The sequence below is a fragment of the Aquarana catesbeiana genome, linkage group LG09 (genome assembly GCF_042186555.1).
Source record: "Aquarana catesbeiana isolate 2022-GZ linkage group LG09, ASM4218655v1, whole genome shotgun sequence".
NCBI lineage: Eukaryota > Metazoa > Chordata > Amphibia > Anura > Ranidae > Aquarana > Aquarana catesbeiana.
This window is the reverse complement of record NC_133332.1, coordinates 259294732-259312031: the sequence shown is the minus strand read 5'-3', so window position 1 is coordinate 259312031 and position 17300 is coordinate 259294732. Positions and strand designations below refer to the sequence as shown.

Sequence of the window (17300 nt, the reverse complement as noted above, 5' to 3'; positions counted from 1 at the left end):
TACTTTGGCCTCAATGTGTTGGGATAGATATTCTTATCTACTGGGTTTGACTTTGCTATCAAGAATAAAAAAGGATCTGGACTTCTGATAAGAGCGCCAAATGATCAATTCCTTTCAATTTAAATCCAGATATGTTCTACTTGATAGCTTTAGTGTTACCTGCCAGACAAGATTCTTTAGAAGACACAGGCAAGTGGATTCTAGTGGCTGTGTAGTTGTGTAGCCAGTAGCTTCTAACAAGCAAGTTTGATCCCTGATGAAGGGATGCTTTGGCCCCTGAAACATGTTGACAAATTTTCTACTGGTTGTGACTTTGCTATCAAGAACAGATACAAGGACTGGAGTCATTGTTACAGGCTTCTGATTGAAGATATGGCACTCTACGTTCCATTCACCTAAATCCTCAAGTAGGACGAGCTCCACTGCTATGGGTATGCCCTACACATAACTTATGTCAAAAAAAAAAAAAAAAAAAAAAAAAAAAAAAAAGAGAAAGAAACCAAGCTCCAAATCTAGAAGCCATCTCTTTTTGCATAGTTTTGAAAAGCTGAGTTAGACTTACCGGTAACTCCTTTTCTGAGAGTCTTCCAGGACAGCCCATGAGACCTTGGGCTCCTCCTACCAGGACAGGAAACACGTCACCCCCACCAGATAAAAGGGCGGTCCTCCAGGCCCATGTCAGTATTATCAAGAACCGTAGGACCCTGCAAAACATATGCATAATACACATAACTTCAGACAATACCGGGTGGGAATCCGGCTGTCCTGGAAGACTCTCAGAAAAGGAGTTACCGGTAAGTCTAACTCAGCTTTTCTCCAAGCGTCTTCCAGGACAGCCCATGAGACGATGAGCCAGAACTTACCAGTCTAGGGAGGGACAACTGCCTGAAGGACCTTACGACCAAACGCCTGCTCCTGAGCTGATAGGAGATCCAGGCGATAATGTTTAATGAAGGTCGAGTAACTGGACCAAGTGGCAGCCCTGCAAATTTGTTCCGGTGAGGCACCAGCCCAAGACGTAGACAAGGCTCTAGTTGAGTGCGCAGTAACAAAAGGTGTAGGGACCTCCCTAATTTTGTAAGCTTCCAAGATGGCTTGCTTTATCCATCTAGCCAATGTGGCTTTAGATGCACTATTCCCCTTGTGAACTCCAGAAAAGAGGACAAATAAGGCATCAGTTTTCCTAAAGGTCTTCGTGACCTCAAGATAGACCAAGAGAATCCTTCTTACATCTAGAAAACTAAATTTTCTTTCTAATGCCGCGTACACACGAGCGGACTTTCTATCCTACTTGGTCCGGCACACTTTCCGACGGACTTTGTCCGCCAGGTGCGCCGGACTTTAAAACGGACGGACTTGCCCACACACGCCGGGACTTTCCGGCGGGCTAAGTCCGCCCGTCTTTCCGACGGACTTTCGCCGGAGTTCCGGCGGACTTTCAGAATGAACGGACTTGCCCACACACGGACAAGTCCGTTCATTTTGAACGTGACTCAGGTGCGACGGGACTAGAAAAGGATGTCAATCTTGCCGCTTTTATCGGCGAGATTGACACCTTACTAGCCCCGTCGCGGGGCATACCAGGCCCTTAGGTCTGGTATGGATTATAAAGGGGAACCCCGCTACGCCGAAAAAAACGGCGTGGGGTCCCCCTAAAATCCATACCAGACCCCGATCCGAGCACGCAGCCTGGCCGGTCAGGAAAGGGGGTGGGGACGAGCGAGCGCCCCCCCCCTCCTGAACCGTACCAGGCCGCATGCCCTCAACATGGGGGTGGGTGCTTTGGGGGAGGGGGGCGCCCTGCGCCCCCCCCCCCCCAAAGCACCTTGTCCCCATGTTGATGAGGACAAGGGCCTCTTCCCGACAACCCTGGCCGTTGGTTGTCGGGGTCTGCAGGCGGGGGCTTATCGGAATCTGGGAGCCCCCTTTAATAAGGGGGCCCCCAGATCCCGGCCCCCCACCCTATGTAAATGAGTATGGGGTACATGGTACCCCTACCCATTTACCTAGGAAAAAAGTGTAAGTAATAAAACACACTACACAGGTTTTTAAAATATTTTATTAAACAGCTCCGGGGGGGGGGGGGGGATCTTCCTCCGGCTTCGGGGGTCTTCTTCCGGCTTCGGGGGTCCCTCCGCTTCATCTTCTCCCGGCGTCCGGTTGGTTCTTCTCCGCTCTCTTCTCCCGGTGTTCCTGTTCTTCGGCCGGCTCCTCTGCTGTCTTCAAGTAGCTCTCTTGCCAGCAGAGGTCCGGACTTCTTTAGGGGGCGTGGTCAACATCACCCAGTGACCACGCCCCCTAAAACGTCACAGTCCCAGCATGCCCAGGGACTGTGACATCAAAAGGGGGCGGGGTCTCCGCCTATATAAGTCACAACGCAGCCCTCGGAGAGCAGTCCAGCAGGAGAGAGCGTCGTGTCAACATCTGGGGAAGAGAAGCCCAGAAGCCCAGAAGTCCGGACCTCTGCTGGCAAGAGAGCTACTTGAAGACAGCAGAGGAGCCGGCCGAAGAACAGGAACACCGGGAGAAGAGAGCGGAGAAGAACCAACCGGACGCCGGGAGAAGATGAAGCGGAGGGACCCCCGAAGCCGGAAGAAGACCCCCGAAGCCGGAGGAAGATCCCCCCCCCCGGAGCTGTTTAATAAAATATTTTAAAAACCTGTGTAGTGTGTTTTATTACTTACACTTTTTTCCTAGGTAAATGGGTAGGGGTACCATGTACCCCATACTCATTTACATAGGGTGGGGGGCCGGGATCTGGGGGCCCCCTTATTAAAGGGGGCTCCCAGATTCCGATAAGCCCCCGCCCGCAGACCCCGACAACCAACGGCCAGGGTTGTCGGGAAGAGGCCCTTGTCCTCATCAACATGGGGACAAGGTGCTTTGGGGGGGGGGGGGCGCAGGGCGCCCCCCTCCCCCAAAGCACCCACCCCCATGTTGAGGGCATGCGGCCTGGTACGGTTCAGGAGGGGGGGGGGGCGCTCGCTCGTCCCCACCCCCTTTCCTGACCGGCCAGGCTGCGTGCTCGGATCGGGGTCTGGTATGGATTTTAGGGGGGACCCCACGCCGTTTTTTTCGGCGTAGGGGCTTCCCTTTATAATCCATACCAGACCTAAGGGCCTGGTATGCCCCGCGCTCGCCGCAATAGGAAAATTTGTTTTTCCTATTGCAGCGAGCGTGAGATGCAATACCCTGCCCTCGTGTTGTATCTGGTCCGTCGGACCAGCCTACACACGAGCGGGCTTTCCGTCGGACCAGCACACACACGAGCGGACTTTCCGCCCGAAACTGAGTCCGGCGGAAAGATTTAGAACTTTCTTCAAATCTAGGTCCGGCGGGCTTTTGGGAAAAAGTCCGCCGGAAAAGTCCGCCGGTGCCTACACACGGGCGGATTGTCCGGCACACTCTGGTCCGCCGGACCAAGTATGCCGGAAAGTCCGACCGTGTGTACGCGGCATAAGTCGCCCTGTGGCGAACTACAAACGGTTGGCAATACAATGTCATGAGATCGGTGGAATGTACTTGCCACCTTGGGCAAAAAACCTGGATCGGTTCGTAACACAACTCGATCCTCAAAAATCGTGAGGAAGGGCTCCCTAACTGATAGGGCCTGCAACTCACTTACCCTACGAGCTGAAGTAACAGCTATAAGGAACATGAGGGAAGCCCTGATTGTATTAATACCTAAGGGAGGTAAAGACCCTCGAGAATGTGATTCGTACCGTCCAATCTCGCTGATGAATATGGACACAAAAATCCTTGCAAAAATATTAGCTAGTAGACTGCAATCTGTTATACTAAATTTAGTGGACGCTGACCAAACTGGTTTTATACAAGGTCGTTGTGCACAGATGAATATTAGGAGACTATTTATAAACCTTCAGATAGCTCATGACAATTTGGGGACTAGAGTAGTGGCTTCTTTGGATACAAAAAAAGCCTTTGACTCTGTAGAGTGGACATATCTGTTCCACCTCCTTGAGTCATATGGTTTTGGCCCTTGTTTTATTGCTTGGGTGAGGTTACTCTATACGGACCCGCTGGTAAGATTAAGGGTAAATGGTATAGTTTCGGATTCCTTCCCTATTTTTAGAGGTACCAGGCAGGGGTGTCCGCTTTCGCCCCTCCTGTTTGCCTTGGCAATTGAGCCTTTAGCGGTCAAACTAAGAACCGCATCGCAATTGGTGGGACTGAAACTGGGCAATTTTGAGGAGCGAGTTTCGCTTTATGCCGACGACATGTTGTTATACTTGCAGGATCCAGGGCCCTCGTTATTAGAGGCTTTCCGATTGATTCAGGAATTTGGAGATTATTCTGGATTCCGGATTAATTGGAAAAAATCTTCCATTTTCCCTATTGATGAGGGGGTGGTGATCCCGAGGGAATGTCCCATTCCACTCTCCACATCTTTTAAGTATTTAGGGGTCGAGATCCAGCTTCCTATCTCTACGTTCTTGGAGAAAAACTTGACGCCGGTCATACAAAATTTTCGGGAGAAGGTGCGGAAATGGCAGAATTTACCGATTACCCTATTGGGACGGATAAATTTATTTAAAATGATCTTCTTGCCGAAATTTCTTTACATTCTCTCGAACTCTCCGGTTTTTGTGACTCTGAAGGTTTTTAAAAATATAGATTCCATTATTGGGGGATTTCTTTGGGGCTCTAAAGCACCCAGAGTCTCCTTGGCGATTTTAAAACTGCCAGTTACAAAGGGTGGAATGGCGTTACCAGATTTGAGGTCTTACTTTCTGGCGTCGCAATTATCCTTTCTGCACTGGCGATTTTTCCCTTTAACACCCAATGCTACTGCCCTGTTGGAGGCTGCTGTTGCCTCCTCGCAGGAAACACTTCAAAATATGCTGTATAGGAAGGGGATACCAGGGAGAGAGGTGGGATCCGTAATGACACTACCGGGGAAAGTGTTCTATATATGCTCCAGACGTAGGAAGGATGATCCATTGTGGTTGTCACCGAACAATCCCCTATGGTATAATAAGACACTTGCAGAGTTTTTGAAATTAACAGACGGACATAACTCATGGGCTAGACATGGCATAAAATACTTACATCATATATATCAGGACAATCGCTTCTGTACATTTGCACAGCTGAGAGAGAATTTTGAAATACCGAGGAACTGGCACTTTCGGTATGTCCAACTACACCATGCTGCGCTTGCGCAGTTTGGCGCTGATGAAATTATAGTTCAGAATACTGACTTAGAGAGGATTCTGATGGATCCGGACCCGAAAAAAAGAATTTCTAGATATTATGGGGCGGTGGGCCCAGGGGTGGGGACTACAACCTCTAGATCTATGGAACGTTGGGTCACGATTGTCCCTGAGCTGTCGGAAGAAATGTGGCAGGAGGTGTTGGATACATATCTAATATCAGTAATCTCTTCCACGGATAAAATGATTCAATTCCGGTACCTACATCAACAGTACTATACACCTACTAGATTGTATCGAATGCATAGACGGGAATCGGCCATTTGTCATAAGTGTGGGAGGGCGGAGGGTACTTTCTTACACATGACTTGGGAATGTGTAAAGGTAAGACCATTATGGTCGCAGGTGACAGAATTCATTTCGGAACAGTTTGATTTGCCAAATATTTGCTCTCCCTTAAGGTGTCTCCTAGGGGTGTTTGGACAAGAACAAATGAGTACACACACAAAATTATTTCTGAGAATTTTATTTTTTGGAGTACGAAAGCTTATTGCCAGAAGATGGATACATGATGAACCGCTGACACTGGGGATGTGGAAAAAAGTAATTAACTCTGATATCTTGATGTATAAAATGACTTATGAAGCTAGGGGGGCCTCAAAAAAATTTCAAAAAGTATGGTTTAGATGGGTTGACTCTGCTGATACCCTGGAAGGCGAGGGATAAATATTTTGCGGGGAGGATGTTTTTTGGATTTTTTTACCTATTTCAGGAAAGTGAATAGGCAAAGGACGGATGATAGTGAGCGCAATTTTTCTGTTTGGGCTGATGAGAGGGTGGTTGTCTCTTTTTTTCTGGTTCGCTTTACTTTGTGGGCCATTCTACCAAAGACAGACTTATGGGTGGGTGAGGGAGGGAGGGGAGAAGTTGCTGGTTGTAATATGCTGGCTGTTTTTATTTTTTGTTCTGGTTTAAAAAATGCACATATACTGATTGAGTGATAAGGACGGCGAACTCAGGAATCTACATGTATGAGCATGGAAATATTTTTTTACTAATGAAGGTTAAATTTGTTCAATGTACGCCTCTATTATGATTTGTATGTCACGTCATTATCAGATGTAATGTATAAATTTTGACTCTGTGCGCAATAAAAACTTTTGATAAAAAAAAACAGCTATAAGGAACACAGTTTTTAATGTAAGTAACTTAACTGACATACTTTCCAGAGGTTCAAACGGAAATTCTACCAGAGTTTGAAGTACTAGGGACAGATCCCACGTTGGACAACTTCTCACTACTACTGGTCTGGCCCTAGAGATAGATTTGAAAAATCTGGCTATAGTGGGATTTTCCAGGAGAGAAAACTGGAGGAACACACTAATAGCTGCTGCCTGTACCTTTAAGGTACTAACAGAAAGACCTTTGTCGACACCCTCTTGGAAAAATTCCAAAATAGACGGAATATCATGAGTTAATCTATCATTTTCAGATAACCATGAGTTAAACCTTTTCCAAACTTTGGAATATATGGCTCTAGTAACTGGCTTCCTGCAATTAACGAGAGTCCTGACTACTTTGTCAGAGAACCCTTGGGCGCTCAGTATCTTTTCTTCAGATACCAGGCCGTCAAGTTTAAGGAAACCACCTGAGGGTGTGATACTGGACCCTGCAATAATAGGTCTTCCCTTTTCGGAAGACTCCACGGAGGCTCTGAAACCAGAGACTGTAGCAGGGAAAACCATGGCCTCTTGGGCCAAAACGGGGCAATTAGAATCAGATCTGTCTCTTCCAGCCGAAACTTCCGGAGGACTTCTGGAATCAGCCTGATTGGCGGAAAGGCATAACATAGGCCTGGAGGCCACGGGTTCGCCAGAGCATCGATCCCCAAGGCTTGGTCTGCCGGGTTCATGGAAAAGAATATCTCCGTCTTGCGGTTGTTTCGGTTTGCAAACAAATCCGCTACCGGATAACCCCATCTCTTGGTGAGGTCTGCAAAGACTTCGGGATGAAGGGACCAGTTGTCTCGGTCTATCCTGTGACGGCTGAGATAATCTGCCAGGTAATTGTTTTTCCCCTTCAGGTGTACAGCAATGATTTGGAGGCTAGATTCCCCTCTGCCCATGAAAGGATCTCCTGGGCAATGGACTGAAGCCTCCGGCTTCTCGTGCCTCCCTGCTTGTTGATATACGCGACTGTCGCTATATTGTCTGACAGGATTTGGAGGTTGTGACCCCTGATCTCCATCTGAAAAGACTGGAGGGCTCTCTGGACTGCAAGCAGCTCTTTGATTGGATGAGGCCCTTGCCTCCTCTGGGGACCACTCTCCTTGTGCTACTGCATTGCTGAGGTGGGCCCCCCATCCCCAGGAACTCGCATCCGTGGTAATCCTTCAGGAAATGGGAAAGGACCATGGGAGACCTCCTGCTAGGTGCTGACCAGCTCTCCACCACCAAAGGCTTCTTTTTATCCTGTCGGGAAGCCAGATCCTTGACTCCAGGGACCTTACGTCCCCGTCCCAGTTTCTTAAAAGAAACCGTGGTAACGGACGCTGACGGAGTCTCGCCCATGGTACTGCGGGAAAACATGAGGTCATAAGACCCACTGCCCTCGACACCTGTCTCAGAGAGACCGACTGGTTGGTCTGCAATGTTGACATAGTCTGGAACACTTTGGTAATCTTCTCCTGAGGAAGAAAAACTCTTTGGTTCACGGAGCAAAAATCGTAACCCAGATAAGTTACTTTCTGGGCCGGAATCAAGGACGATTTTTCTTTGTTTATTAGCCAGCCTAGGGACTGTAAGAAGTCCTGTACAGCCTGGAGATCTTCCAACAGCCTTTGGTATGATTTTGCCACTATCAGGAGGTCGTCTAAGTAAGGGATAACCGTTACTGCCTTTAATCTTAGAGGAGCCAGCGCTTCTCCCAACACCTTCGTAAAGATGCGTGGGGCTGAGGAAAGACCGAAGGGGAGGGCCTGAAATTGAAAATGTCAGGTCCCCATACCCGTCTTCACTGCCAATCTCAAAAACTTTTGGAAGGCTGGATGGATAGGGATGTGAAGATAAGCGTCCAACGTGGCCATAAAGCAGTTTGGGTATAGTAGGTTTTTGATTGTAAAAACTGTCTCCATACGGAAATGCTTGTATCTGATGGACTTGTTTAAGGTCCGGAGATTCAGGATAAGTCGAAACTTTCCTGCCGGCTTTCTGACCACAAATACATGGGAATAGAATCCCTTGCCCCGCTCGAGGAACAGGAATCAGGACTTTTTGATCTAATAAGTCTCCGATCTGGAGACCCAGAGCCCTCGCTTTCTCCCGATCTTGTGGAGGAAATGTGACCAACAAACGTTCTGGTGGTTGGTGAACAAACTCCAGCCTGTACCCGTTGGTCACTAGGTCCAGGACGAAGGGGCTCAGAGTGACTGCTGCCCACTGTGGGATGAAGGCCCTCAATCTCCCTCCCACCGGGGAACACAAGTCACTGCGGCTTGGCGGGCTGTTGAGGAGGGTTAAATAGCACTCCCCCTTTGCCTCTGCCTTTGTGCCCAGTCCAATGCTTTTTCGGCCTGCTGTCCTCTCTAGGACTCTGTTGCCTGTTTTGGCCACGAAAAAATTTTCTGGCTGTCTGAACTCTTTTTCTCTGGAAACGCCTTTTTCTTATCAGCCGTGCGTTCCAGTGCCTCCTGTAGACCTGGGCCAAATAAATGAATGATCGCCAGTTAAAGGAAGGCCACAAAGGCGCAACTTGGAGGCCGAGTCCCCTTACCAGGTCTTAAGCCAAAGGCTTCTCCTGGCCGAGTTCACTAGAGCCGAAGTCCTGGCTGACATTCTTACCGACTCAGCGGAAGAATCTGCCAAAAAACCCACTGCCTGAAATAGGAGAGGAAAAGACTTTAAAATTTGCTCTCTGGAGGTACCTGCTGACAGATGTGACTGAATCTGAGTCAACCAAACCTCCAGATTTCTGGCCACACAAGTGGAAGCCAAAGCTGGTTTCAAGTTTCCAACTGCTGAGTCCCAGGCTCTGTGGAGAAGGATATCCCCCCCTCTTGTCCATCGGATCCTTAAGCGTACCCATATCAAACGCCAGGTCCGAGTTTTTTGAAACTTTTGAAAGAGGTGCGTCTAACTTGGGATTCTTATTCCATGGCTGCGCAGTGTCCTCATCAAAAGGAAACCTCCTTTTTAGGTTACTAGAGAAGAATGGTTTTCTCTCAGGATTATCCCATTCCAGTTTAATAGTATCAACCAAAGAACTATGAACTGGAAACACTCTTGATTTTCTCTTATGTAATCCTTTATACATAAGATCATGTTTGGATAACTGAACCTCTTCCTCTTTTAATTCAAGGGTAGTATAGATAGCCTTTAATAAGCCATCTACATCCTCAACAGATAACTTAAATCTTGAGCCTCGAGTGGATTCTCTATCTCTGGGCTCTGTATCTGACCCTGATTCTTCCAGAGAAGAACGGGTAGATCTGACCTCAGCCTCAGTCTTCACTCTCTGCCTGCTGCGGAGCGCTTACTGACGCCTTCAGTGAAGATGGACTCTCTGCTGGAGTCTGGAGCTTGTCAATAAGCGTTCTAAAGGAACTGAAGGTGGACGCAAGCTCATCCCTAACAGAAGTAAGCATCTTCTGGCAAGAGGCAACCGGGTCATCCTTTACTAGGCCTTCTATACAGGTGCGACAAACTGCTTTGCTCCATGAGGAGCTCAATTTGTTTGCGCAAACCGCACATTTCCTTTTAAGTGGCTGCGCTTGGGCCTTGTCCTGAGTCTTGGTCTGCAAGACAAAATAAATGACCCACAATGTAATTAAAGCCACACAATCACTCCGTAACACCACGTGCAGGAGGGAGGAAATGTGTCCCCTTACACCCACTACTACAGAGGGGGGAGGGGGAGGGAACACTCACAGGGACAGTAAGGTGGTGACAGAACACCCCAGGCTTACCTGTGAGGTACTGGTGTTGGGAACTGCATCCGCTGCCTGTGCAGGTACTGCAGGAGGATCCATTCTGCCCCTCTTGGTCATCCACAGCCTGGCTGCTTAACACCAAGAAACACCAGCAGCCAGCGTTCTCTGTTATGAAGACTGGAACCTCGTCTCCGGCGCCCGATGTCATATGCCCCGGAGGTAACCCTCTCCAGGCACTTCCTGTGGGCCGGCTTGGAGTGCAATAGCTCCGCCCCCTCGAACGCTGCAGCTTCCTCCATTCCTTGCTCAGATCAGCCAGGCTGTCGGCAGGGAAGGACAACCGAAGCTCAGCTGAGCTAGAGTGCAATGCACTGCGCTAGGGGCACGACCTCACCCGGTCCTGGCCCTCTCCAGGCACTGAGGACAGAGAACAGCAACACAGCCAACCTCCCCAGCGGTGTGCTGCTTCTGGCAGAGGAAGAGGTAAGTGATATGCCCCAGAAAAAAACCCATACAAAGCCCCTGCTTATAAGGCCTATGGGAGCAGGTTCCATGAACATGTTACCCCCCGTCCGGAGGAAACACAAATAACTGACATGGGCCTGGAGGACCGCCCTTTTATCTGGTGGGGGTGACGTGTTTCCTGTCCTGGTAGGAGCCCAAGGTCTCATGGGCTGTCCTGGAAGATGCTTGGAGAAAGTAGCATTTTACTTTAAGTCATGTGACTAATAGTACATTGGTCAGATAGGAAATAGGTCTTGTCTGATAATATAAAGGATGAAACTCACCTTGTCTCCAACTTTGTAACTTGGAGGAGTGGGCATTGTAATGTTGTCAACGCTGACCTCAGGAGCATCTTTGATGGGAGCCAAGGGAGTCAGTTTCTTGTTGGTCTGCGTCCGATTCTGGATCTCATTGACGATGGACTCCACCTTGTCTTTAGGCATAGGCTTTCCATGCCAGTTATCTTGATCTTCAACACCTGAAGAGGAACAAAAACAAAGTAACCATACATACATACATATCTTACAACTGTCAAATGTATGAACACACCGTGCGAGACACGTTACCTGAAATGCCTTTTCCTTTGTAGGTTTTAGCAATGATAGCGGTGGGCTTGTCTTTCACGGTGGCTGCCTGCCAAAGAGCATAGCACAATTCCTCCACATTATGGCCGTCCACAACGTAGGTGTTCCATCTGGAAACACAAGATTAATAAAATAAGTCTGTTACCAGGGTGTTGCATGCACAAGACCCAGCTAGCCCTGGAAGGAGAAGCCTCTGATGTATAAGGGAACGATGTAATGGGAGGCGTCAGACATTAAGGGGGACTTCTGATATTAAGTTAATTTCATCAAGGTGGTTGTGTACATTTTACAAGTCTCAGGTTTACCCATTGATGAATAACGGTTTACATTTTAAACTGGGGTGGCTTAGGATTTTCCATTCTTTGAAAGGGTGCCCCAAATGAAAACAAGGGTTGGAAAGACAATGACTGAAAGAGCGGACAAATACTGCCACCATGTAGCACAATCAGGGGGTGATGTTACAGCCAATGCCACCCAAAAACAAAATCTTAAAATTCATATTGGGGGCGTGATCTCGGCATGGAGGAGTGAAGCCGTGTTTTTCAGAGGGCTCCCGGTCCGCGGCTCATTCACAGACCACCCGCACAGAAAAAACCTCATATTTTGGCTTCTCAGCACACCCATACTGCTGGAGAAGACTGCTCCGCTGTGCTACGTGAGCGGGGATACAGATGGAGAGATTCCTGGTGCCGAAACAGCCGGCGGCTTCTACACCGGACTTTTCCAAGATGGCGCCAGCGCTCAGACATGGGAGGAGCACGGAGCGCCAGCAGGAGGATGAGGGAGACAAGACCATGGTAATGATATGCTGCCGTTCTCCCCTAATAGTGATCTCTCCCCCTGCCTCCCAAGTTCACTATCCCTCGCATCACTTGCAAGCCCAGGAGGAGGACCCAGCTGCTCTCCGCAGTGGGACTGCCTCTGCCCATTTTACTGCAGGCTTCCATGAGCTCTGCACCACTGACTCTGCCTTCACATGTGCCCCAATCTATGCTTCCTGGAGAGCAGTCTCTATGGGCTCTACTACAAAAGCTGCCCACCAGAGATGATCTAGACTCTGTAGCACTTAGAATGGAGGCAGCACTACGAGGAGAGATTGCTGGAATTAAGCAATCTGTAACAGAGGTCACCTCACGAGTCACTTCTATTGAGAAAGACACTGCAACCCTGCGCCAGGGCTTTACAGAATTAAATGACACAAAAGAGGAAATGGCAGACCAAATCGCACAGCTACATCTGTTGCTAGATGACCAGGAAAACCGCAGCCGTAACATAAGGATCCGCGGTCTGTGTACAAAAAGTGCACTTACCCAAAAGCTTCACATCTCTTCCTGTAGATGTCAGTCTGGTGCTGGAGAGGGGCAGCTTCACTCTGGGCCAGACGGTTTACATCAAAGATGGCCACCAGGTTGTCTAGATGATAAAGAGATGCAAAGGCCATGGCTTCCCATACAGCGCCTTCAGAGGCTTCACCGTCACCCAGCAGACAATAGACACGATAACTGCAAAAGAGGACCATGTACCAAGAACATGTTTATTAAAATTCCCTTCACTATTTCCCAGTTGTCAGCCATGTGTGTTTTTTGAACGGAGCCAAGAAAAAAAAAAAAAAAAAAAAAAATTTGGCAGGCCATCCTTGCAAAGTTGTTATCAATGTACACACACACACACACACACACACACACACACACACACTTCCACATAGTATGGTGAGCAGTGAACTGCCTTATCTATACCGCTACGTCACTAGAACACAACTGAATTTTTGGGAAATAGATGCTCTCCCCTCTCACCCCCTATATAGTTTGGGGATGGGAAATGGAGGAGAAATTCTGCTACGTTGGTTGTAGCCTTTTTATACAGGATTTATATAGCAACAACAGTTTGCACAGCGCTTTACAACTAATGCAGAAAGGATGCCACTGACAGATGTGGTAAAGAAGCCGAGGACCCAAAGTGGATCCAGGCTGGTCTGTGCAAAAACCATTGCACAGAGCAGGTATGACACGTTTTTAAATTTGAAGCTTTACAAAACACTTTAACCACTTCGCATCCAGGCCATTTCTGACAATTTTGCTCCTACATGTCAAAAATCATCATTTCTTTGCTATAAAGTTACATAGAACCCCCAAACATTATATATTTTTTTTTTAGCAGAGACCCTAGAGAATACAATGGCAGTCATTGCAACTTTTTATCTTGCACGGTATTTGCGCAGCAATTTTTCAAACGCGTTTTTAAAAAAAAAAAAACAAAAAAAAAACAAAAAAAAACAGCAAAGTTAGCCAAATTTTTTTGCATTGTGTGAAAGATGAAGTTACGCCGAGTAAATAGATACCTAACATGTCACGCTTCAAAATTGCACACGCTCGTGCAATGGCGCCAAACTTTGGTACTTAAAAATCCCCATAGGCGACGCTTTAAAATTTTTTACTGGTTACATGTTTTGAGTTACAGAGGAGGTCTAGGGCCAAAATTATTGCTCTCGCGCTAATGTTCGCGGCGATACCTCACATGTGTGGTTTGAACACCGTTTTCATATGTGGGCGGGACTTACATATGCGTTCGCTTCTGCGTACGAGCTCACGGGGACAGGGGCACTTAAAAAAATTTAATTAAATTTTTTTTGATCACTTTTACTCCTATTACAAGGAATGTAAACATCCCTTGTAATAGGAATATGACACGATCAGTCCTCTTTACAGTGAGATATGGGGTCAATAAGACCCCACATCTTACCTCTAGGCTGGGAAGCCCAAAATAAAAAAAATAAAAAAATAAAAAAAAAATAAAACGATCGCCGCTTCACAGCCGAAGCGGCACCGTTTTTTTTAATGCAGAGGCCGGGCGTGACGTCATAACATCGCGCCCGGCCTCCGAACGATCATAGAGACTCCGGCGACCATCTGGTCCGCCGGAAATCTCTATGGTGAACATCCGGCACCGGCGGATCCGCTGTCCGACTCACCGATCGCTGAGGTGAGTCGGTAGTAGCACCGGAGGGTGGGGGGGGGGGGGGGGGTGGGGGGAACGTCCCCTCCCGCCGCCCGTAAGAACGATCAAGCGGCGGAACAGCCGCTATGATCGTTCTTATGGTGTACGGAATCGCCGGCTAAAAATGCCGGTGTCTGAATGATGTCTGTAGCCTCAGATATAAGCCCTGAAAGTCGAGGATGTCATATGACGTCCTCCGGATGGCAAGCGGTTAAACGCCCATTAAATACGTATGGCATACGTACCTGGCCTTATCAAAGTTTTTCCCGGTGTAAGCCATGCCACAGGATGCTCCCAGGCCTTGTCCAAGAGATCCAGTAGCAACATCAACAAATGGCAGTTTCTATAACAAACAAACAAAAAAAACCACAAAAACACACATTATGGTTAAAGTATATATAAAGTCATACAAAGTCGCACCGACATTCATACACACATTTTGCATTCTTACGTAGTAGATTTCTCCTACTGTTTTTTTATTTAGTGATCAAGTGACTCACATGGCTGCTTTGCTTTCAGTGTGCAGGGCATGATTGCATTGAATACCCCTTGCTCCATGCTGTGGAATCAAAGACTGCCACTCTTGTGACAGAGGTCCCTGCTGGTAGATGGGTAGGGTTGGATGGGAGCATGCCTTGGGCACCACAGCCATACTACCTCAGCATATTGTAGATCTCAGTTAGGAGCATGGATCTGTCAGTCATACTTAACATGGACAAGAATAAAAAAAACATATGAAGTCATGACTATACACACACAAACATACACACCTCAACTATAGGAGGGCACTAGTTGGATCTACAGGTATTTACTGAGCACATCCAAGATACTTTTTAATTGTGATGAGAGGCAACAGAATGTAGTTCAATTTTTTTTATAATTTGTTTACCAAACACTAAGACCCCTTTCACACTTGTGACTGCAAAGTCACACAAGTCATACCCCACGATTTCCAAAGCGTACCATTAATATCTGAGACTTCAAGGTCGCAGCAACTTCAAAGTAGTCCCTGCACTACTTTGATGTGACTCAAGGTTGATAGACCTCAGGATTACACAGGTATTGCTTCAAGTCACAGCAAAGTTGCACAACTTTCAGGTCGCACAGATGTGAAAGAGGTTTAAGCATCAGTACAGCTTCTACAGTTGTGTTGTACTTGAAGAGGGTAATTTACTAGCCTTGAAGTAGCTGCACATGGCAACCAAGCTTTAGTTTAAAAACGTGACTAAACATGGAAGAAAAAAAAAAAAAAGGAGAGAGGATTGGTGCCATATAGGGCTGAAACAACTAATCGATTAATCGACAACTAATCGATTATGTAATTAATCGATTACTATTTTCATAATCGATGAATCGGCCAGTAACATAATGGGGTTAAAAAAGCTAAAATTAGCCCTATATAGTACAAAAAGAGCAAATAATCTCTACTGTAAATATTACTTTCACTGTTGCACAGTAAAAAAAAACAATTTTTTTTTTATTTTTAACTCCATTATGTTACTAAATGTCTTAGGCCTGGTTCCCACCTATGTGTTTTTGGTGCTTTTTGCAGAAATGCACTACAGTTCATGTAACGTTCACATCTATGCTTTTTTCAGCTGCTGTGTATTTGGAAAGGGTCAAGGACCTTTTTCAATGCAAAACGGTGCTTTTTTGGTTTAATATACTTCAATGGAGAAGCTGCAGAAAAGCATGTAATATTACAGTTCTGTTTGAAAATCTGCAAAACAGTCTAGAATTTTTTTTTCTTTAAATGAAAAAAAATTGATCTGAGTCCAGATTCAACCTCTAATAGTATATAGAGTATATCTCTTCTGTCTGTCATTCTCAGAGAGGAATAAAGATTTTACTCCCTAACCGTATAGTTGGTTATTTATATTTACCCCTGCGTATAAAGATATTTAGGAATAAATTGGCTTTTTTAAATGTTGCATATTAACTAAATTATACCCCACACATTTTTTTAGGGTTATTAACCGATTAATCGAAACAATAATCGGCCAACTAATCGATTATGAAAATAATCGTTAGTTGCAGCCCTAGTGTCATACCAGAGTGGATTTGATTTAAATAAAGTTGACTTAAAATTACTAGTAAAAAGGCTCGATTTAAATCATAATTTTTAAAAGAGCAACTGTCATTTCTGTCCTGCAGCAGCTCCTCCTCTGACCCGCTGTTGACTCACCGACAGTCTCATTCACTTTAATGGGATGTCTGGTGATGCGGCAGGGACACAACAAGGTGAGGGACGTGGCTGCAGCAGGTGAGTGGATGCCCGCTAACATGATGGATCTGAAATGACAGGTGCTCTTTAAATGTAAGGACTTATTCTTGCTGGTAGTTAGAATTTTTAATATCTGCAAACAAAATTAAGGTTTCCTATTTAGAATAATAAGCTGTCAGGTTAGTAAAAGTGATAAAAATGATTCAATCATACAGTTTGTTTTGCAAATCTATGTACACTACAGTGAGATAAAACCAAAAGGGAGAAGAATCAATGCAGCACATGTTATCTCAGCTTGCATTCATTGAATGAATTTACCACAAATGTAAATATTGCAGAATATACAGCCTCATGCTGAATAAATTATTAATGCATCTTAACCACTTGCCGACCGCCGCACGACTATATACGTCGGCAGAATGGCACGGGCAGGCAAAAGGACTTACATGTACGTCCTTGCCTGCCCGCGGGTGGGGGGTCCGATCGGACCCCCCCCCGGTGCCTGCGGCGGTCGGCAAATGTCCCCCGGCGATCGGAGGTGAGGGGGAGGCCATCCATTCGTGGCCCCCCCCTCGCGATCGCTCCCAGCCAATGGGATCATTTCCCTGCCTCTGTATTGTACACAGAGGCAGAGGAAATGATGTCATCTCTCCTCGGCTCGGTATTTTCCGTTCCGGGCCGAGGAGAGAAGACTGAAATGTGAGTGCACAACACACACACACACAGTAGAACATGCCAGGCACACAAATCACCCCGATCCCCCCCCCGATCGCCCCCCGATCCCCCCCCAATCACCCCCCCCCCCCTGTCACAAACTGACACCAAGCAGGTTTTTTTTTTTTTTTTTTTTTTTTCTCTGATTACTGTATTGGTGTCAGTTTGTGACAGTTAGT

At 46.9% G+C, this 17300-nt stretch overlaps 1 protein-coding gene across 1 annotated transcript in view; it reads right to left on the bottom strand.

The window, feature by feature from the left end:
- LOC141108561 (transketolase-like protein 2) overlaps positions 1-17300 on the bottom strand; it is a 52734-nt gene that overhangs the window by 12028 nt on the left and 23406 nt on the right. The window contains exons 4-7 of the mRNA XM_073600276.1: positions 14429-14526; positions 12500-12691; positions 11172-11299; positions 10890-11083 (exon numbers count right to left, since the gene is read on the bottom strand). Of these exons, the coding sequence (XP_073456377.1) occupies positions 10890-11083; positions 11172-11299; positions 12500-12691; positions 14429-14526 (612 nt within the window). The remainder of the gene's footprint in view (positions 1-10889; positions 11084-11171; positions 11300-12499; positions 12692-14428; positions 14527-17300) is intronic.